At 41.5% G+C, this 23,482-nt stretch overlaps 1 protein-coding gene across 21 annotated transcripts in view; it reads left to right on the top strand.

Moving 5' to 3' along the window:
* LOC100380858 (E3 ubiquitin-protein ligase MYCBP2) overlaps window positions 1-23,482 on the top strand; it is a 354,690-nt gene that overhangs the window by 181,873 nt on the left and 149,335 nt on the right. For all 21 annotated transcript variants that reach the window (XM_082968826.1, XM_082968836.1, XM_082968833.1 and 18 more), the window contains 3 exons: window positions 14,482-14,654; window positions 17,801-17,926; window positions 18,357-18,484. In XM_082968826.1, the coding sequence (XP_082824952.1) occupies window positions 14,482-14,654; window positions 17,801-17,926; window positions 18,357-18,484 (427 nt within the window). The remainder of the gene's footprint in view (window positions 1-14,481; window positions 14,655-17,800; window positions 17,927-18,356; window positions 18,485-23,482) is intronic.

The raw sequence follows: 23,482 nt of genomic DNA, 5'->3' as shown, positions 1-23,482 counted from the left end.
AGTGGTTGTAGAGAAGTCAGGTCAGCACCTCCAGGATTAAATGTCAGTTGGCTTTTCATAGCCGATCATTCAGAGTTCGAGACAGCAGTTGCGGTAGAGAGGGAGTCGAAAATAGCAGGTCTGGGACAAGGTAGCACGTCCAGTGAAAAGGTCAGGGTTCCATAGCCGCAGGCAGAACAGTTGAAACTGGAGCAGCAGCAGGTGGACTGGGGACAGCAGATGGACTGGGGACAGCAAGGAGTCATCAGGCCAAGTAGTCCTGAGGCATGGTCCTAGGGCTCAGGTCCTCAGAGAGAAGACAGTTAGGGAGCATACTTAAATTCACACAGGACCCGGATAAGACAGGAGAAATACTCCAGATATAACACACTGATCCTAGCCCCCCGACACAAACTTTTGCAGCATAAATACTGGAGGCTGAGACAATCACTTGGCCTCCAGGATTGATACATGCATGGAAGTCAGACTTTACGGTAATCTCTTTGTCTGAGATTCTCCCTCAAAGCTTTGAAACAAATGAAATGGCACCATATGGTGTGATGCCAATGAAGGCTTTCAGAGTGTTATAGTGTTTTTAGTTATACCAGGCAGCTTCATTAAATAGTACCTGCAAAACGCCAGTGTCAAGTCAACAGTGAAGAGGCGATTCCGGGATGCTGGCCTTCTAGGCAGAGTTGCAAAGAGAAAGCCATATCTCAGAATGGCCAATAAAAATAAAAGATTATGATGGGCAAAAGAACACAGACACTGGACAGAGGGACTCTGCCTAGAAGGCCAGCATCCCGGAGTCACCTCTTCATTGTTGACATTGAGACTGGTGTTTTGCGGGTGTTTTTAATGAAGCTGCCAGTTGAGGACTTGTGAGGCGTCTGTTTCTCAAACTTGACACGAATGTACTTGTCCTCTTGTTCAGTTGTGCAACGGGGCCTCCCTCTCTTTCTATTCTGGTTAGAGCCAGTTTGCGCTGTTCTGTGAAAGGAGTAGTACACAGCGTTGTACGAGATCTTCAGTTTCTTGGCAATTTCTCGCATGGAATAGCCTTCATTTCTCAGAACAAGAATAGACTGACGAGATTCAGAAGAAAGTTTTGTTTCTAGCCATTTTGAGCCTGTAATCGAACCCACAAATGTTGATGCTCCAGATACTCAACTAGTCTAAAGGCCAGTTTTATTGCTTCTTTAATTAGGACAACAGTTTTCAGCTGTGCTAACATAATTGCAAAATGGTTTTCTAATGATCAATTAGCCTTTTAAAATGATGAACTTGGATTAGTTTACACAACTTGCCATTGGAACACCGGAATGATGGTTGCTGATCATGGGCCTATGTAGATATTCCATTAGAAATCTGCCATTTCCAGCTACAATAGTCACAACATTAACAATGTCTGATCAATTTGATGTTATTTTAATGGGAAAAACTGCTTTTCTTTCAAAAACAAGGACATTTCTAAGTGACCCCAAACTTTTGAACGGTAGTGTACATTTAAGGGCCATCTGTGCTGCCCTGTTCTGAGCCAATTGTAATTTTCCGAGATCCCTCTTTGTGGCACCTGACCACACGACTGAACAGCAGTCCAGGTGCGACAAGACTGGAACCTGTAAGACCTGCCTTCTTGATAGTGTTGTTAAAAAGCACTTTATTATGGATAGACTTCTCCATGTCTTAGCTACTGTTGTATCAACATGTTTTGACCATTACAGTCACATCAACTTGCTCAATTTCCACATTATTATTACAAGATTTAGATATATTTAAGACTAACTTAATCCTTGCCACCCACTCTGAAACTAACTTCAGCTCTTTGTGTTGTGATTTCACTCACTGTAGTGGCTGACGTGTATAATGTTGAGTCATCCGCATACATAGACACACTGGTTTTACTCAAAGCCAGTGGCATGTCATTGGTAAAGATTGAAAAATGTAAGGCTGCTGCCCTGGGAAATACCTTAAGTTGGAGAGGCTTCCATTAAAGAACACCCTCTGTGTTCTGTTAGACAGGTAACTCTTTATTCACAATATAGCAGGGGGTGTAACGCCATAACACGTTTTTCTCTCAGCAGACTATGATTGATAATGTCAAAAGCCACACTGAAGTCGATCAATACAGCCCCAACAATCGTTTTATCAATTTCTCTCTCACAAATGACTGACTGAAGTGTTTTTCTTGATGAATGTCCATCCCAATAAGCTTGCTAGAAGTCTCTTTTCAATTTGTTTACTGTAAAATAGCATTTTCTCTGGTCAAACACAATTCTTTCTTAAAGTTTAGTAAGAGTTGGTAACAGGCTGATTGTTCAGCTATTTGAGGCAGTAAAGGGGGCTTTACTATTCTTGGGGAGCAAAATTACTTTTTCTTCCCTCTAGGCCTGAGGGCACAAACTTTTTAGTAGGCTTAGATTGAATACAGTGGCGACAAAGTATGTGAACCCTTTGGAAATACATGGATTTCTGCATAAATTGGTCGTCAAATTTCTGCAGAAATCCAGGTAATTTCAAAGGGTTCACATACTTTTTCTAGCCACTGTTATATGGCAAATAGCAGTGGCAGTATTGTCCGCTGTTATCCAATTTTCCATCCAAGTTGTGAGACCCCAGTGGTTTGTCATTGTGATAGACAACAATATTTGTTTCACTTATTCCACGCTCACTTTACGTAATTCAAAATTACAATGCTTGTCTTACATAATTTGATCAGTTATACTTGGATGGGTAGTGTCACCATTTGTTGCTAGTATGTCATGCCTAAGTTTGCTAATCTTGCCAATTAAAAGTTATTGAAGTAGTTGGCAATATCAGTGGGTTTTGTGATCAATGAGCTATCTGATGCAATGAATGAAGTTTGCCTTTTTGCCCCAGATTTTTTTTTTCATAGTGTATTTTCTTCTCATTCAGTTTAGTCACATAATTTCTCTATTTGCAGTTCGATGACAATCGGTTGTGCAGAGAGACTTATTTGCCATTTATTTTGCCTCATCCCTCTCAACCATACAATTTTTAAATTGCTCAGCAATCCACAGGAATTTAACAGTTTTTACAGTCATTGTATTAACCTCTCTGGGGCAGGCGGGACGAATTCGTCCCACCTACGTAACAGCCAGTTGAATCCTGTGGCGCGATTTTCAAAACCTTTGAAATGCTATTACTTCAATTTCTCAAACATATGACTATTTTACAGCTATTTAAAGACAAGACTCTCGTTAATCTAACCACACTGTCCGATTTCAAAAAGGCTTTACAACGAAAGCAAAACATTAGATTATGTCAGCAGAGTACCAAGCCAGAAATAATCAGACACCCATTTTTCAAGCTAGCATATAATGTCACAAAACCCCAGAAGACAGCTAAATGCAGCACTAACCTTTGATGATCTTCATCAGATGACAACCCTAGGACATTATGTTATACAATACATGCATGTTTTGTTCAATCAAGTTCATATTTATATCAAAAACCAGCTTTTTACATTAGCATGTGACGTTCAGAACTAGCATACCCCCCGCAAACTTCCGGTGAATTTACTAAATTACTCACGATAAACGTTCACAAAAAACATAACAATTATTTTAAGAATTATAGATACAGAACTCCTCTATGCACTCGATATGTCCGATTTTAAAATAGCTTTTTGGTGAAAGCACATTTTGCAATATTCTAAGTACATAGCCCAGCCATCACGGGCTAGCTATTTAGACACCCGGCAAGTTTAGCACTCACCAATATCAGATTTACTATTATAAAAGTTTGATTACCTTTTGTTGTCTTCGTCAGAATGCACTCCCAGGACTGCTACTTCAATAACAAATGTTGGTTTGGTCCAAAATAATCCATCGTTATATCCGAATAAACGGCGTTTTGTTCGTGCGTCCCAGACACTATCCGAAATGGTAAATCAGGGTCGCGCGCATGGCGCAATTCGTGACAAAGAAAATCGAAATATTCCATTACCGTACTTCGAAGCATGTCCACCGCTGTTTAAAATCCATTTTTATGCCATTTTTCTCGTAAAAAAGCGATAATATTCCGACCGGGAATGTCCATTTAGCTAAACAGAGGAAAGAAAACAAAGCTTTCGGTCGACGCGGGCACGAGCCTGAGTCTCACAGTACTGTAACCAGCCACTACCCAAACGCGCTACTTTGTTTCAGCCAGAGCCTGCAAAGCCACGATTCAGCGTTTTGCCGCCTTCTGAGAACCTATGGCAGCCGTAGGAAGTGTCACGGGACAGCTAAGATCCTCACTCTTCAATAAACAGAGACAAGAAGAACGACACCTTGTCAGACAGGCCACTTCCTGCATGAAATCTTCTCAGGTTTTTGCCTGCCATATGAGTTCTGTTATACTCACAGACACCATTCAAACAGTTTTAGAAACTTTAGGGTGTTTTCTATCCAAAGCCAATAATTATATGCATATTCTAGTTACTGGGCAGGAGTAGTAACCAGATTAAATCGGGTACGTTTTTTATCCAGCCGTGTCAATACTGCCCCCTAGCCCTAACAGGTTAATGGGTTCATGCATATTAGTAAGTGGGATAATTCACTTCATAAATGTGTCAAGTGCAGCGTCTGGTTGCTCATTATTACATACCACAGAGCCAACAAATATTCTTTACATCAACAACATAGGAATCACTACAAAACTTCTTGTATGACCTCTTACAGTATGAAGTGTAAGAAATATGGTTGTGTTTATATGATTAACCTGTTGGGTCTAGGGGGCAGCATTTGCACGTCTGGATAAAAAAACTGTACCCGATTTAATCTGGTTACTAATCCTACCCAGTAACTAGAATATGCATATACTTATTATATATGGATAGAAAACACTCTAAAGTTTCCAAAACTGTTTGAATGGTGTCTGTGAGTATAACAGAACTCATTTGGCAGGCAAAACCCTGAGACATTTTCTGACAGGAAGTGGATACCTGATGTGTTGTATTGACTTTAAACCTATCCCATTGAAAAACACAGGGGTTTAGGAATATTTTGGCACTTCCTATTGCTTCCACTAGATGTCACCAGCCTTTACAAAGTGTTTTGAGTCTTCTGGAGGGAGATCTGACCGAACAAGAGCCATGGAACGGTGATGTCCCATTAGACACCTGGCGCGCTACTTCATGTTGGGTACCCTCGTTCCAATACGTTATAAAAGGCTATGCATTCGTCCACCTTGAATATTATTCATGTTCTGGTTAAAAAAGGCCCTAATGATTTATGCTATACAACGTTTGACATGTTTGAACGAACGGAAATATATTTTTTCCCCTCGTTCATGACGAGAAGTCCGGCTGGCTTACATCATGTGCTAACGAGACGGAGATTTTTGGACATAAATGATGAGCTTTTTTGAACAAAACTACATTCGTTATGGACCTGTGATACCTGGAAGTGACATCTGATGAAGAGAATCAAAGGTAATGGATTATTTACATAGTATTTTCGATTTTAGATCTCCCCAACATGACGTCTAGTCTGTATCGCAACGCGTATTTTTCTGGGCACAGTGCTCAGATTATTGCAAAGTGTGATTTCCCAGTAAGGTTATTTTTAAATCTGGCAAGTTGATTGCGTTCAAAAGATGTAAATCTATAATTCTTTAAATGACAATATAATATTTTACCAATGTTTTCTAATTTTAATTATTTAATTTGTGACGCTGACTTGACTGCCGGTTATTGGAGGGAAACGATTTCCTCAACATCAATGCCATAGTAAAACGCTGTTTTTGTATATAAATATGAACTTGATAGAACTAAAAATGCATGCATTGTCTAACATAATGTCCTAGGAGTGTCATCTGATGGAGATTGTAAAAGGTTAGTGTATCATTTTAGCTGGTTTTATGGTTTTGGTGACCCTGTCTTTGACTTGACAAAACATTACACACAACTCTTGTAAATGTACTGTCCTAACATACTCTAAATGTATGCTTTCGCCGTAAAACCTTTTTGAAATCGTAAAACGTGGTTAGATTAAGGAGATGTTTATCTTTCAAATGGTGTAACATAGTTGTATTTTTGAAAAATTTGAATTTTGACATTTATTTGGATTCAAATTTGCCGCTCTTGAAATGCACCTGCTGTTGATGGAGTGCACCACGGGTGGCACGCTAGCGTCCCACCTAGCCCCAAGAGGTTAAACAATGATGATAAAAAAAAAATCATAATAATTAAATGCTGTTCAAATGTCCTATGAATGAAATAAAAATGCCATGTGCCGCTATATCACACCATCAATAGTCCTAAAATGTGAATTACCGTTCAATCTGGACGGAAACATCATGGGTATGTATTGAAATCTGCTTTAAAGCTGCAATATAACTTCGGGCTACCCGACCAAATTCACTTAGATGTGTGTCGTTTCTGTCATTCTCATTGAAAACGAGTCTAAGAAGCGGTAGATCTGTTCTATGTGCGCTATTTCTATGCTTCTCAAGTTTAGTTTTTGTGTCTAACTTTTGGTTTTGTAAACCCGCTTCAAACAACTGAAAATTCAATTTTTTTTTATTGATTAGATATTTCACATCGGTTTACATGGTACAATCATTCTCTTCAATATACAGTTGAAGTCGGAAGTTTACATACACTTAGGTTGGAGTCATTAAAACTTGTTTTTCAACCACTCCACAAATTTCTTGTTAACAAACTATAGTTTTGGCAAGTCGGTTAGGACATCTACTTTGTGCATGACACAAGTAATTTTTCCAACAATTGTTTACAGACAGATTATTTCCCTTAACTCACTATCACAGTTCCAGTTGGTCAGAAGTTTACATACACTAAGTTGACTGTCCCTTTAAATAGTTTGGAAAATTCCAGGAAATGATGTCATGGCTTTAGAAGCTTCTGATAGGTGTACCTGTGGATGTATTTCAAGGCCTACCTTCAAACTCAGTGCCTCTTTGCTTGACATCATGGGAAAATCAAAAGAAATCAGCCAAGACCTCAGAAAAGAAATTGTAGACCTCCACAAGTCTGTTTCATCCTTGGGAGCAATTTCCAAAGGCCTGAAGGTACTGCGTTCATCAGTACAAACAATAGTACGCAAGTATAAACACCATGTGACCACGCAGCCGTCATACCGCTCAGGAAGGAGACGCGTTCTGTCTCCTGGAGATGAATGTACTTTGGTGCGACAAGTGCAAATCATTCCCAGAGCAACAGCAAAGGACCTTGTGAAGATGCTGGAGGAAACAGGTACAAAAGTATCTATATCCACAGTAAAACGAGTCCTATATCGACATAACCTGAAAGGTCGCTCAGCAAGGAAGAAGCCACTGCTCCAAAACCACCATAAAAAAGCCAGACTACGGTTTGCAACTGCACATGGGGACAAAGATCATACTTTTTGGAGAAATGTCCTCTGGTCTGATGAAACAAAAATAGAACTGTTTGGCAATAATGACCATCGTTATGTTTGGAGGAAAAAGGGGGATGCTTGCAAGCCAAAGAACACCATCCCAACCGTGAAGCGTGGGGGTGCTTTGCTGCAGGAGGGATTGGTGCACTTCACAAAATAGATGGCATCATGAGGTAGGAAAATTATGTGGATATATTGAAGCAACATCTCCAGACATCAGTCAGGAAGTTAAAGCTTGGTCGCAAATGGGTCTTCCAACTGGACAATGACCCCAAGCATACATCCAAAGTTGTGGCAAAATGGCTTAAGGACAACAAAGTCAAGGTATTGATGGCCATCACAAAGCCCTGACCTCAACCCTTTAGAAAATGTAGGGCGGAACTGAAAAAGTGTGTGCGAGCAAGGAGGCCTACAAACCTGACTGTTACACCAGCTCTGTCAGGAGGAATGGGCCAAAATTCACCCAACTTATTGTGGGAAGCTTGTGGAAGGCTACCCGAAACGTTTGACCCAAGTTAAGCAATTTAAAGGCAATGCTACCAAATACTAATTGAGTGTATGTAAACTTCTGACCCACTGGGAACGTGATGAAAGAAATAATAGCTGAAATAATTCTCTCTACTATTATTCTGACATTTCACATTCTTAAAATAAAGTGGTGATCCTAACTGACCTAAAAGAGGGTCTTTAATCCCATTTTTACTGGGATTAAATGTCAGGAATTGTGACAAACTGAGTTTAAATGTATTTGTCTAAAGTGTATGTAAACTTCTGACTTCAACTGTACTTTCTTGTTTTTTCACAAACTGAAATTAGGCAAATCATTATAATTTTTTGCTATCAGGAAATGGTGACGTGATTTCTGCATAGTGCATCTTTAAGGAGCTACAAATGTGCATGCTGAGAATGTTGTGGTAATATTAAGGTAAACACATAAATATAACATTCTAAATGTTCTTGAAATGTTTAGAGGATCTCCAAGACAAGTGTTGGGTACTAACTTCTAAACTTGAAATATGATATATCCTTATTCATGATACCATATTAGATCTGAGGGCATGGAAATCTACTGAGAAAAGGGAGTGCAGGAAGAACATGTTATTGTTAAATCTCAGGTATCCTATGGAGAGAAGTGCAATGGTCTGGTTTCAGTCAATCGTTAAGGGAGGACAGCCTTGAGTTGGGGTGGTGTGAGGAATTTTGGCCGAGGTCAGGTGAAGTGAGAGAACAGGCTTCACTTAAGTTCCTGCCAAGCAACAGAGATGTATTGGCTGTCTAGATGTGCAAGGAGTTGACTCCGCCCAGTGGAGGGTATAAATATATGTGCGTGTGGAAACATGTCTTTGTCTTTGCAGCTGTTTGACCCAGTCTGTAAATAAACTTGGTTTGAGCTTTTCCTAGTTGTCCATTAGGTTCTAAATAAACAGAGTTAGAAACTAACACAAGGTAAAAATGTATACTGCGGGAACATCAATGGAATATTATGTTAAACCTTAAACACATTTGGCAATTGTGAAACGTTGTGGGAATGTTCTGTGCAACCCATGAATATGACAATAATATTTTCACAACATCCCTGACAACTCCCATGACTAAATTATGCGCTCCAGCAGGTATATTTCACTGGTCACACCCAAAGCCAATTCGTCCTTTGGCCACCTTTCCTTCCAGTTCTCTGCTGCCAATGACTGGAACAAATTGCAAAAATCACTGAAGCTGGAGACTCATATGTCCCTCACGAACTTTAAGCATAAGCTGTCAGAGCAGCTTACAGATAGTTGCACCTCTACATAGCCCATCCCACTACCTCATCCCCATATTGTTATGTATTTATTGTTTGCTCCTTTGCACCCCAGTATCTCTACTTGCACATTCATCTTCTGCACATCTATCACTCCAGTGTTTAATTGCTAAATTGTAATTACTTCGCCACTATGGCCTATTTATTGCCCTTATCTTACCTCATTTGCACAAACTGTATATAGACTTTGGCCTACCTGGTTAAATAAAGGTGAATAAAAAAAAATGTAGAAATGTTTTGGGAGCCTTTAATTAAAGAACTTAGACCAGGTGTTCTGTCAACATTATAGGTATATCTTGTGCAACCTAACTTTGTATGAATGTCATCACAACTGAGGATAATTTGTGTTTTGGGAACCTATCCCATATAATATACCCACGCTGTTCCCACAAGCTAATTAAATGTTCTGGGAACCTTAAAGAACTCAAAGGCTTTTCTGTCAGCATTCTTGCAACATCAGAGGGATGTTTTGTGCACCCTCATTATTTGAATGTCAGCACAACTGGACAGTTTTAGTGTTTTGCCATATCCCCACAATGTTCCCACAACCTAAAGAAACATTCTGGGACCCATTTAAAGAACTGACAAAATGTTTTCTGGGAATGTTCTTGTAACATCAGCTGAATGTTTTTTTTTGCACCCTCAAAGAAACGTTGTAGAATCAACCTCACAACTGGACAGTTTTTGTTTTGGGAACATACTGTTTTTCAGAGTAAATAACTCAGGGACACTAGAGAAGCTTAACCAAATGTAATACTTACAGACACTAGAGAAGCTTAACCAAGTTTAATTCTTCCCAAAGGGTCGTTACTGCTGTAATTAAAAAAAAAAAAAAAAAACATTTCACACAAGCACTGATATTTAACCCTTTCTCCTAGGCTGAGTCTCCTCCACAACTGAACATCCAATGCATCTCTGTTGCTAGACAAAACCTTAGCGATATCTGTTCTTCCTCACTAAATCTAACCAGACCTCTACCCCAAAGTGCTCACTCCTCCCCACCTCATGGCTGTCATGGTTATTGATACAAAACTGTCTCCTCTCTTACCAGAGTATCCCTGATGGCTAACAACATATCCTGACAAAGTAAACGTTATACATTACCCTCTCTCCCTCAGTAACATACCCTGACATAATGTAAACATTATACATTACCCTCTCTCCCTTAGTGACATGGTTAGTTTCCAAGATCTCCAACCAACACATTCCAAAGCCATTTGTCTTTCCACAGAAAACCATTAACTTCTGACATAGAACCCAGTCTCTTTCACTTCTTATCTTCTATTCTACCATGTTTTTAATATCTCAATGTTCAAAGTTTAGCCCGAATCCAACAATACCTTTTATGATGTCCTCACAATGTTCTCACCAGACTGTTCCCACAACGTAATGAAACAGTCTGGGAACCTTTTTAAAGAACAGATGTTTCATCTGTTCTAGGAATGTTCTTGCAACGTCAGACAAATGTTTTATACAAACATATTATAATCATCAGCACGATTGTACAGTTTTGTGTTATGAGAAAATTTGCCGCGACCTAACAAATGGTCTGGGAACTTTCACAGAACCAATTTTGGTTGGTTAGTATAGAGGAAGGACGTCAACATTGCACAGCAGCTGAAACCTGGTTCCATCTGAGTGAAAGCTCCTTGGCCACAACACGAGGTTCCAGACAATTTAAAAAATATATATATTTCACCTTTATTTAAATAGCCATCACCAATAAGAAGAAGAGACTTGCTTCGGCCAAGAAACATGAGCAATGTACATTAGACCGGTGGAAATCTGTCCTTTGGGCTGTTGAGTCCAAATGTTTTATTTTTGGTTCCAACCGCTGTGTCTTTGTGACGCAGAGTAGGTGAACTGATAATCTCCGCATGCGTGGTTCCCACGTGAAGCATGGAGGATGAGGTGTGATGGTGTGGGGGTGCTTTGCTGGTGAAACTGTGTCAGTGATTTCAAAGCACACTTAACCAGCATGGCTACCACAGCATTCTGCAACGATACGCCATTCCATCTGGTTTGTGCTTAGTGGAATTATCATTTGTTTTTCAACAGGACAGTGACCCAACACACCTCCAGGCTGTGTAAGGGCTATTTGACCAAGGAGGAGAGTGATGGAGTGCTGCATCAGATGACCTGGCCTCCACAATCACCCCGACCTCAACCCAATTGAGATGGTTTGGGATGAGTTGGACCACGTAGTGAAGGAAAAGCAGCAAACAAGTACTCAGCACATGTGGGAACTCCTTCAAGACTGTTGGAAAAGCATTCCAGTTGAAGCTCGTTGAGGGAATGCCAAGTGTGTGCAAAGCTGTCATCAAGGCAAAGGGTGGCTGCTTTGAAGTAGTATGCTTGTACCAATCACTTGTTTGGTTACTACATGATTCCATATGTGTTATTTCATTTGTTTTGATGTCTTCACTATTATTCTACAATGTAGAAAATAAAGAAAAACCCTTGAATGAGAAATTGTGTCCAAACTTTTGACTGGTACTGTATGTCCCTGATGGGTAGGAGCACACTCCCAGTGATGTAATGGGCCGTCTTCACCATCCGCTGGAGTGCTTTCTGGTCATGGATGAACCAATTCCCGTCTGTGATGCAGCCGGTCAGAATGCTCTTGATGGCGCAGCAGTAGTATTTCGAGAGGACCTGAGGCGGCATGCTGAATTTATTCAGCCGCCTTAGGAAGTAGAGACACTGTTGCGCCCACTTGACAGGGTTCAAGAGGCAAATGTTTGCAGTTTCTAATATGATAAGTGATGATCAATGGGCCCCACCCCGATCTGTAATTCGACCATGCTTACTACAAGTTTAGATAGCTGACCGCTAGATGTTTTGCTGGCATGGGCTAATTGACTACTGATGCACAACCAAGTTTCTAAATTGCATATATATATTTATTTTTTTGTAAATGGTTAAAAGCTAGCTGCCCTTCCCTGGTATAGAGAGATGAAAACAATTCACAGGGATAAAATAAATGTGACTGTGTAAATGGTATTAAATGAGTGTGAAATTAACAAGTTGATAAAAATGCTTAAAATTAAGGAATACAACTGAGTTCTGTAATTGAAGAAATGTGTAGTAGCAAAGTTATAGGCAAAAGAGGATTTTGATTTCTTTGGAAAGTGGCAAATAGGACTACTTCACTACTGGTCCTCTAATTTTTGGTTGTAGTTTGATTAAACATTATAAAACATTCAGGGTGGAGTTAGCCCGACTAAAACCCCTTATAATTCATTTGTTGCCATGCTACGGTCATGCACTACTCATAAAGCATACAGTGAGGGGGAAAAAGTATTTGATCCCCTGCTGATTTTGTACTTTTGCCAACTGACAAAGAAATGATCAGTCTAATTTTAATGGTAGGTTTATTTGAACAGTGAGAGACAGAATAACAACAAAAAAATCCAGAAAAACGCATGACAAAAATGTTATGAATTTATTAGCATTTTAATGAGGGAAATAAGTATTTGACCCACTCTGCAAAACTTGACTTAGTACTTGGTGGCAAAACCTTTGTTGGCAATCACAGAGGTCAGACGTTTCTTGTAGTTGGCCACCAGGTTTGCACACATCTCAGGAGGGATTTTGTCCCACTCCTCTTTGCAGATCTTCTCCAAGTAATTAAGGTTTCAAGGCTGACGTTTGGCAACTCGAACCTTCAGCTCCCTCCACAGATTTTCTATGGGATTAAGGTCTGGAGACTGGCTAGGCCACTCCAGGACCTTAATGTGCTTCTTCTTGAGCCACTCCTTTGTTGCCTTGGCCGTGTGTTTTGGGTCATTGTCATGCTGGAATACCCATCCACTACCCATTTTCAATGCCCTGGCTGAGGGAAGGAGGTTCTCACCCAAGATTTGACGGTACATGGCCCCGTCCATCGTCCCTTTGATGCGGTGAAGTTGTTCTGTCCCCTTAGCAGAAAAACACCCCCAAAGCATAATGTTTCCACTTCCATGTTTAACGGTGGGAATGGTGTTCTTGGGGTCATAGGCAGCATTCCTCCTCCTCCAAACACGGCGAGTTGAGTTGATGCCAAAGAGCTCCATTTTGGTCTCATCTGACCACAACACTTTCACCCAGTTGTCCTCTGAATCATTCAGATGTTCATTGGCAAACTTCAGACGGGCATGTATATGTGCTTTCTTGAGCAGGGGGACCTTGCGGGCGCTGCAGGATTTCAGTCCTTCACGGCGTAGTATGTTACCAACTATGGTCCCAGCTGCCTTGAGATCATTGACAAGATCCTCCCATGTAGTTCTGGGCTGATTCCTCACCGTTCTCATGATCATTGCAACTCCACGAGGTGAGATCTTGCATGGAGCCCCAGGCCGAGGGAGATTGACAGTTCTTTTGTTTTTTCCATTTGCGAATAATCGCACCAGCTGTTGTCACCTTCTCACCAAGCTGCTTGGCGATGGTCTTGTAGCCCATTCCAGCCTTGTGTAGGTCTACAATCTTGTCCCTGACATCCTTGGAGAGCTCTTTGGTCTTGGCCATGGTGGAGAGTTTGGAATCTGATTGATTGATTGCTTCTGTGGACAGGTCTTTTATAGAGGTAACAAACTGAGATTAGGAGCACTCCCTTTAAGAGTGTGCTCCTAATCTCAGCTCGTTACCTGTATAACAGACACCTGGGAGCCAGAAATTCTTCTGATTGAGAGGGGATCAAATACTTATTTCCCTCATTAAAATGCAAATCATTTTATAACATTTTTGACATGCGTTTTTCTGGATTTTTTTGTTGTTATTCTGTCTCTCACTGTTTAAATAAACCTACCATTAAAATTATAGACTGATCATTTCTTTGTCAGTGGGCAAACGTACAAATTCAGCAGGGGATCAAATACTTTTTCCCTCACTGTATTTAGAATGTAAGGTTATTGTTAAAAATTAGAAAAATATGATGACATTTAAGCCATATTGCCTATCCCTTGAGAAACGTCTGGTCTACGAAATACAGTGCATTTGGAAAGTATTCAGACCCCTTCCGTTGTTCGACATTTTGTTACGTTACAGCCTTATTCTAAAATGGATTAAATGAAAATCCTCCTCAGTCTATACACGATACCCCATAATAACAAAGCGAAAACAGGGTTTTTGAAATTTTGCAAATCTATTTGTTAAATTTGTTTTATAAGGTTGTAACCTAGCAAAATGTGGAAAAAGTCAAGGGGTCTGAATGCTTTCCGAACGACCTGTATATTTCAATATTTTTATTTCTGAATGCTCTGTAACCTCTTTACCTTACACACACACCCTTTAATACCCTCTGTTTGATCTTTGAACTCCTCACTGTCCTCCCACCTGTAGATTTCTGCCGGCATCGAGGGAGATGTGGTGCTACAACGCCGTGATAGCCGATGCCCGTGTGCCCTCGGCCACGGACCTCCAGGCCAGCTGCAGCATCCTCAGCCCAGAGCTGGCACTGCCCGCCGGCTCCCACACCACCACCACCCGCTCCCACGGAGCCCTGCACATACTGGGTATAATCAGAATTTGACGGACCTCTTTCTGTTGATTTTTACTGATAATGTAGGGGGTCCCGGGTCATATTCACTGGGCCAAAATGATGCAGACCGTACTTGCTACAAAGTTACAGAGGGCTAAAGCCAACAACCACACAAACAGAAATTGGATACATTGTAAACGCAGGTCCAATGATGGAAAAGTAGCTAGCGTTGATATGTTTTTGTAGAGATTGCATGAATTTCTGTCAATTTTGCAGTTATTATACAAGTGGCGCTATGCTGTCAAATCCTCCCACATGTTTCTAGTTTGAACAGCTGTTTTCAGCAACTGCTATTGTAGAATTTGTTTGTGATATTGGCTAACAGACTATTTAGCTAACTTTTTGCCTAGTGTTTGATATTACATTACATTTACATTTAAGTCATTTAGCAGACGCTCTTATCCAGAGCGACTTACAAAATGGTGCATTCACCTTATGATATCCAGTGGAACAACCACTTTACAATAGTGCATCTAAATCTTTTAAGGGGGGGGGGGGGTTAGAAGGATTACTTTATCCTATCCTAGGTATTCCTTAAAGAGGTGGGGTTTCAGGTGTCTCCGGAAGGTGGTGATTGACTCCGCTGTCCTGGCGTCGTGAGGGAGCTTGTTCCACCATTGGGGTGCCAGAGCAGCGAACAGTTTTGACTGGGCTGAGCGGGAACTGTGCTTCCTCAGAGGTAGGGGGGCCAGCAGGCCAGTGGTGGATGAACGCAGTGCCCTTGTTTGGGTGTAGGGCCTGATCAGAGCCTGAAGGTATGGAGGTGCCGTTCCCTTCACAGCTCCGTAGGCAATCACCATGGTCTTGTAGCGGATGCGAGCTTCAACTGGAAGCCAGTGGAGAGAGCGGAGGAGCGGGGTGACGTGAGAGAACTTGGGAAGGTTGAACACCAGACGGGCTGCGGCGTTCTGGATGAGTTGTAGGGGTTTAATGGCACAGGCAGGGAGCCCAGCCAACAGCGAGTTGCAGTAATCCAGACGGGAGATGACAAGTGCCTGGATTAGGACCTGCGCCGCTTCCTGTGTGAGGCAGGGTCGTACTCTGCGAATGTTGTAGAGCATGAACCTACAGGATCGGGTCACCGCCTTGATGTTAGTGGAGAACGACAGGGTGTTGTCCAGGATCACGCCAAGGTTCTTAGCACTCTGGGAGGAGGACACAAGGGAGTTGTCAACCGTGATGGCGAGATCATGGAACGGGCAGTCCTTCCCCGGGAGGAAGAGCAGCTCCGTCTTGCCGAGGTTCAGCTTGAGCTGGTGATCCGTCATCCACACTGATATGTCTGACAGACATGCAGAGATGCGATTCGCCGCCTGGTTATCAGAAGGGGGAAAGGAGAAGATTAATTGTGTGTCGTCTGCATAGCAATGATAGGAGAGACCATGTGAGGATATGACAGAGCCAAGTGACTTGGTGTATAGCGAGAATAGGAGAGGGCCTAGAACAGAGCCCTGGGGGACACCAGTGGTGAGAGCGCATGGTGCGGAGACAGATTCTCGCCACGCCACCTGGTAGGAGCGACCTGTCAGGTAGGACGCAATCCAAGCGTGGGCCGCGCCGGAGATGCCCAACTCGGAGAGGGTGGAGAGGAGGATCTGATGGTTCACAGTATCAAAGGCAGCAGATAGGTCTAGAAGGATGAGAGCAGAGGAGAGAGAGTTAGCTTTAGCAGTGCAGAGAGCCTCCGTGACACAGAGAAGAGCAGTCTCAGTTGAATGCCCAGTCTTGAAACCTGACTGATTAGGATCAAGAAGGTCATTCTGAGAGAGATAGCAGGAGAGCTGGCCAAGGACGGCACATTCAAGAGTTTTGGAGAGAAAAGAAAGAAGGGATACTGGTCTGTAGTTGTTGACATCGGAGGGATCGAGTGTAGGTTTTTTCAGAAGGGGTGCAACTCTCGCTCTCTTGAAGACGGAAGGGACGTAGCCAGCGGTCAAGGATGAGTTGATGAGCGAGGTGAGGAAGGGGAGAAGGTCTCCGGAAATGGTCTGGAGAAGAGAGGAGGGGATAGGGTCAAGTGGGCAGGTTGTTGGGCGGCCGGCCGTCACAAGACGCGAGATTTCATCTGGAGAGAGAGGGGAGAAAGAGGTCAAAGCACAGGGTAGGGCAGTGTGAGCAGGACCAGCGGTGTCGTTTGACTTAGCAAACGAGGATCGGATATCGTCAACCTTCTTTTCAAAATGGTTGACGAAGTCATCCGCAGAGAGGGAGGAGGGGGGGGGGAGGGGGAGGAGGATTCAGGAGGAAGGAGAGGAGCAGGCTTCCTAGGGTTAGAGGCAGATGCTTGGAATTTAGAGTGGTAGAAAGTGGCTTTAGCAGCAGAGACAGAAGAGGAGAATGTATATGATATGATATGATATGCAATGTGATCTCCTCTACTGTAATTAACAGTGTGTCCGGACAACACAGCAACTCTTCTAAGCCAGACAAAATTGCAAATCATCAGCTTATTGTTATTTATGTGTTCAAACAAGTGTCACAAAAAACCCCAGCTTAAACACTTAAATGCTTCCGCTCTGTACAATTATCTTGGAAATAATGCCAATATCACGTTGTCCATTATTTTCAAGAAAATATAAAGTGGATGTGTTTATCCCAGAAATGTTTTGGCCAGGAAATACAGTCCGCTATTTGATTCATACTATTTTACTATTTGCCTCAGTATTTAAATTTGACATGGCTCTGCCTGCTCAGTGCATCAATGCAACTATTGGCCAAATGTATGTTCCTTGATATCAGTGTTTCTGTCACTCTGCTGTCACTGTCTCTCTCACTCCCTCTCTCCTCTTTACACTGAAGCACTTTTGACTTTTTCTTTTGATAGCTATTGAAAACACCTTTAGTACTTAGTGTTAGATCTTATTTCTTTAATCTTATTCTCTCCGGGCATGGGAAAATTATACATGTACATACTTTCAGAAAGGCCTAGCTATAAGAAAAGCATTATTCTGTACTATAACCCACTTTGGCACAGCTCTATTACAGCAGTACTGCCAAGCACTTAAAAAAAAAGCATAGCAAAAATAGACAAAATAATAAACAGAGGTGTCAATTCCTCTGATAATGTTAAGCACAAATGTTAGTCACTAACAGGAAGTGCCCTGTGTGTGTTGTGACCAGGTTGCCTGGATACGCTGGCGACCATGCAGGAGCTGAAGATGGGTGTGACCAGCACAGAAGAGGAGACTCAGGCCGTTATGAAGGTCTACTCCAAAGAAGACTACAGCGTGGTCAACCGCTTTGAGAGTGAGTCCTCAGTCCACACACAAACCTTCACACATGGGATTTTTCCTGATGACTAACAGGAGATCATGGTTTTAATTTCTCATCTTCCTCACTATTTGTCACACTCAGCTATTTCTCTTATCACTTTTTCTCTTATCCCTTTTTCCTGATTTTGGTTTGATTAATTTATTTACAAGACATTCCAGCCAGAAACAACATTACATATACTTCATTACCAGTGATATATTAAAAACGTGCCAATTCAAGCTTATTGTAATTCAAGGTTGCATTAATTCAAGGATGCTTTAGGAAGTATTTGAACAGTATTCCACTATATGTTCATATGTCATATCGCAGTGACTGGATGCTTCTAGTAAAACTCATTGTATTGTTATGAGCACAGATGATGCTGCAGAGCTGACTTATCGCAACTTCTTGTGTAATGTCATAGGTCACGGGGGTGGCTGGGGTTACTCGGCCCACTCGGTGGAGGCCATCCGCTTCTGTGCTGATGCAGACATCCTGCTGGGGGGGCTGGGCCTGTTCGGGGGCCGTGGGGAGTACACCGCTAAGATCAAGGTCAGTGGCAGGGATACTAGCAAATACACTGCATTTCCTCTAGCTCTGTTTGCTAGGTCTATACAGTGCCTTCAGAAAGTATTCATACACCTTGACTTTTTCCACATTTAGTTGTGTTACAGCCTGGATTCAAAAAAAAATTCTCAATCAGCTTCACACATCTAACCCATAATGACAAAGTGAAAACATGTTTTTGAAATCTTTGCTAATTTCAATGAAATGCAGAAATATCTCATTTACATTAGTATTCACACCCCTGAGTCAATCATTTGTGGTATCGCCTTTGGCAGTGACTCCAGCTGAGAGTCTTTCTGGGTGAGTTTCTCAGAGCTTACCACACCTGGGTTGTGCAACATTTGCCCATTATTATTTAAAAAATGATTCAAGCTCTGTCAAATTGGTTCTTAGACCATTTTTCAGGTTCCTGCCAGATTTGGCCTTGTGTTTTAAGTTATTGTCCTGCTGAAAGGTGAAGTAATCTTTAAGTGTCTGGTGGAAAGCAGACTGAACCAGGATTTCCTGTAGAATTTTGCCTGTGAAAAACTAGGTAATGTGTTGTATTTTATTTGTCCCAAACATAACACTTTGTATTCAGGACAAAAAGTTAATTTGCCACATGTTTTGCAGTAAAACTTTGTGCATTTTTGCAAAAAGGATGTATGTTTTGGAATATTTTTTATATTGTACAGGCTTCCTTTTTTAAAGTCACCATTGTCTACTTAAAAAAAATAATAATCTACCAATAGGTGCCGTTCTTTGAGGCATTGGAAAATTTCCCTGGTCTTTTTGGTTGAATCTGTGTTTGAAATTCACATCTCGATTAAGGGACCTTGCAGATAATTGTATGTGGAGTACAGAGATGAGTTAGTTATTTAAAAGTAACATAATAAAAAAATGTAAACTAGAGTTTTTTTTTTTCCTCCCTTGGATGTGTCTCAATCCACCGCGTACGTTGATGTAGCACTTCCGCATCTGCGGTGATAGGTGGCAACGCTAGAGCAGTGTTTGTCAGACCATGAGACATCCCTAAAATTGGTGTTCTCATGGAAATGTCTAATGTCCAGTGGTGAAAAGTACTTATGTAAAAATACTTTAAAGTACTACTTAGTAGTTTTTTGGGGTATATGTACTTTACTTTACTATTTATTTTTTTGATTACTTTTACTTCAGAACATTCCTAAAGAAAGTAATGTACTTTTTACTCCTTACATGTTCCCTGACAACCAAAAGTACTTGTTACATTTTGAATGCTTAGTAGGACAGGAAAATGGTCCAATTCACACACTTATCAAGAGAACATCCCTGCTCATCCCTACTGCCTATTATTTGGCGGACTCACTAAACACAAATGCTTTATTTGTAAATTATGTCAGTGTTGGAGTGTGCCCCTGACACTCCATGAATTAAAAAAAAACAAGAAAATCGTACCGTCTGGTTTGCCTAATATAAGGAATTTGAAAGGATTTATACTTTTACTTTTGATACTTAAGCATATTTAAAATCAAATACTTTTAGACTTTTACTCAAGTAGTATTTTACTGGGTGACTTTTACTTGAGTCATTTTCTGTTAAGGTATCTTTACTTTTACTCAAGTATGACGATAGGGTACTTTTTCCACCACTGGTAGTGTCTGAAACTATTATGACCACTCTATGGAAAGGCGAGACTCTCACGAACACGATGGTGTACGACCCTCACGAGTGACACCCGACTCGTCTGAAGGTAACCTGTACTTTTTTTTTATGAATGGAAGTACGAAGGGAGTTTTGTGCCTACACAAAATAGGGTTAAATATGAGTAAAAAAAAAATAATATATATATATACTGCTCAAAAAAAAAGGGAACACTTAAACAACACAATGTAACTCCAAGTCAATCACACTTCTGTGAAATCAAATCACTTAGGAAGCAACACTGATTGACAATACATTTCACATGCTGTTGTGCAAATGGAATAGACAACAGGTGGAAATTATAGGCAATTAGCAAGACACCCCCAATAGGTGGGGACCACAGACCACTTCTCAGTTCCTATGCTTCCTGACTGATGTTTTGGTCACTTTTGAATGCTGGCGGTGCTTTCACTCTAGTGGTAGCATGAGACGGAGTCTACAACCCACACAAGTGGCTCAGGTAGTGCAGCTCATCCAGGATGGCACATCAATGCGAGCTGTGGCAAGAAGGTTTGCTGTGTCTGTCAGCGTAGTGTCCAGAGCATGGAGGCACTACCAGGAGACAGGCCAGTACATCAGGAGACGTGGAGGAGGCCGTAGGAGGGCAACAACCCAGCAGCAGGACCGCTACCTCCGCCTTTGTGCAAGGAGGAGCAGGAGGAGCACTGCCAGAGCCCTGCAAAATGACCTCCAGCAGGCCACAAATGTGCATGTGTCTGCTCAAACGGTCAGAAACAGACTCCATGAGGGTGGTATAAGGGCCCGACGCCCACAGGTGGGGGTTGTGCTTACAGCCCAACACCGTGCAGGACGTTTGGCATTTGCCAGAGAACACCAAGATTGGCAAATTCGCCACTGGCGCCCTGTGCTCTTCACAGATGAAAGCAGGTTCACACTGAGCACGTGACAGACGTGACATAGTCTGGAGATGCCGTGGAGAATGTTCTGCTGCCTGCAACATCCTCCAGCATGACCGGTTTGGCGGTGGGTCAGTCATGGTGTGGGGTGACATTTCTTTGGGGGGGCCGCACAGCCCTCCATGTGCTCGCCAGAGGTAGCCTGACTGCCATTAGGTACCGAGATGAGATCCTCAGACCCCTTGTGAGACCATATGCTGGTGCGATTGGCCCTGGGTTCCTCCTAATGCAAGACAATGCTAGACCTCATGTGGCTGGAGTGTGTCAGCAGTTCCTGCAAGAGGAAGGCATTGATGCTATGGACTGGCCCGCCCGTTCCCCAGACCTGAATCAAATTGAGCACATCTGGGACATCATGTCTCGCTCCATCCACCAACGCCATGTTGCACCACAGACTGTCCAGGAGTTGACGGAGGCTTTAGTCCAGGTCTAGGAGGAGATCCCTCAGGAGACCATCCGCCACCTCATCAGGAGCATGCCCAGGCGTTGTAGGGAGGTCATACAGGCACGTGGAGGCCACACACACTACTGAGCCTCATTTTGACTTGTTTTAAGGACATTACATCAAAGTTGGATCAGCCTGTAGTGTGGTTTTCCACTTTAATTTTGAGTGTGACTTCAAATCCAGACCTCCATGGGTTGATAAATTGGATTTCCATTGATTATTTTTGTGTGATTTTGTTGTCAGCACATTCAACTATGTAAAGAAAAAAGTATTTAATAAGATTATTTATTTCATTCAGATCTAGGATGTGTTGTTTAAGTGTTCCCTTTATTTTTTTGAGCAGTATATTTCCTGGCCTTATATCTCCTAGATATAGGACAAACATGTCATCCTTGTTTCTTATGATTTATTTTTTTACTATCTTTTTTGCCATTTATGAATGTGTTATTTAATGCGTTTCTCTGGGCTATAGTAGTAAAGGCCAAATTCAATATTTGTGACTCACAACCTGGATTCGGTCTTATGTAGCAAAATTTGAAATTGTTTTTTTTTACTTTGGATAAAAGTAGAGACTCAGAGCTACAAAATGGTATATCATACGCTGGATTTTTGAGGAACAATGGGAAAGTAATTCTGCTTTGAAAGTTGATAAACTTGTAAACTCACTTTTGAGAAAAGGGCCTTTGATTATTTTGGTACCTACTGGAGAGCTCTCCTTTGTCTACACCCATTTTGCCCATATCTTTAAGGATTCATATGTGAGGTCATGTGCTACACAGTGACTAGTGCAGTAAAGATTAAGACTAAAAGTAGTATTAACCTACAGTAAGGAAAAATTCCAGGTAAACAGAAAGTATTCAGATAAAAATATTAGGTGATGCTTACCCAGTCACACTTGTCTAAATTGATGGGGTCATGTGAAAGAAATGCAATAAACTCCCAGCCACATCCAGTGGTGGAAAAAGTAGTAAATTATCATACTTGAGTAAATGTGAAGTACCTTAATAGAAAATGACAAAAGTCTCACAGTAAAATACTACTTGAGTAATAGTCTAACAGTATTTGGTTTAAAAAATACTTAAGTATCAAAAGTAAAAGTATAAATAATAAAAAATTCCTTCTATTAAACCAGACAGTCCAATTCTTGTTTTTTATTGACAGATACCCAGGGGCACACTCCAACACTCCAACATAAATTACAAACGAAGCGTTTGTGTTTAGTGAGTCTGCCAAATTAAATGCAGTAGAGATGACCAGGGATGTTCTCTTGATAAGTGTGTGAATTGGACAATTTTCCTGTCAAAATGTTACAAGTACTTTTGCGTGTCAGGGAAAATGTCTGGATTAAAATTGAGATGTGGGGCAGCAATTTTCTCCACAGATTCCTGAAGGAAGACCGCCTGACTACACGTACCTCTGGAAAATACAGAAATAATGTGAGATCAATAAAAGTAGTGCCAATCATGTTGGATTGCAATTAAATAATCAAAACGTGTTTATGCTTTACATATCAAGTGTTGTCATCGATTCTTTGTAGAGACGCCACTCTGCTGCTTTTGTCTCATGGGATGGCAGCAGCTTTCCACCAAAGTGTTTGTGTCCTGGGTGGCGTCCTGGTAATACTATTACATTATCCTCTGCGTAGTTATTGATGAAGTTCACCACTCTCTGCATGTCCTCATGATTCAGGTTTAACCTGTGCTTGCTTGGGCCAGCTCTCTTTTAGATGGGAGGTATTAGACCATTATCTTTGTATGACTGGTGGCATGTTCTACTGATGCTGAAAGACAAATTACAGATGCAAATATTTTAGCATTATTATACAATAGATGTGAAATGGCATTCTGAGAACATCACTACACACAGTTCATACACATAATGTTAGCTAGCAAGCCAGCCATCTAACGTCAGTTAACCAACTAGGTTCAATGTTAGCTGGTTAGTTCTAAGAAAACATCACTG

This window comes from Salmo salar, chromosome 25, assembly GCF_965601325.2.
Source record: "Salmo salar chromosome 25, fSalSal1, whole genome shotgun sequence".
Lineage (NCBI taxonomy): Eukaryota > Metazoa > Chordata > Actinopteri > Salmoniformes > Salmonidae > Salmo > Salmo salar.
This window is presented reverse-complemented; position numbering and strand designations above follow the sequence as displayed.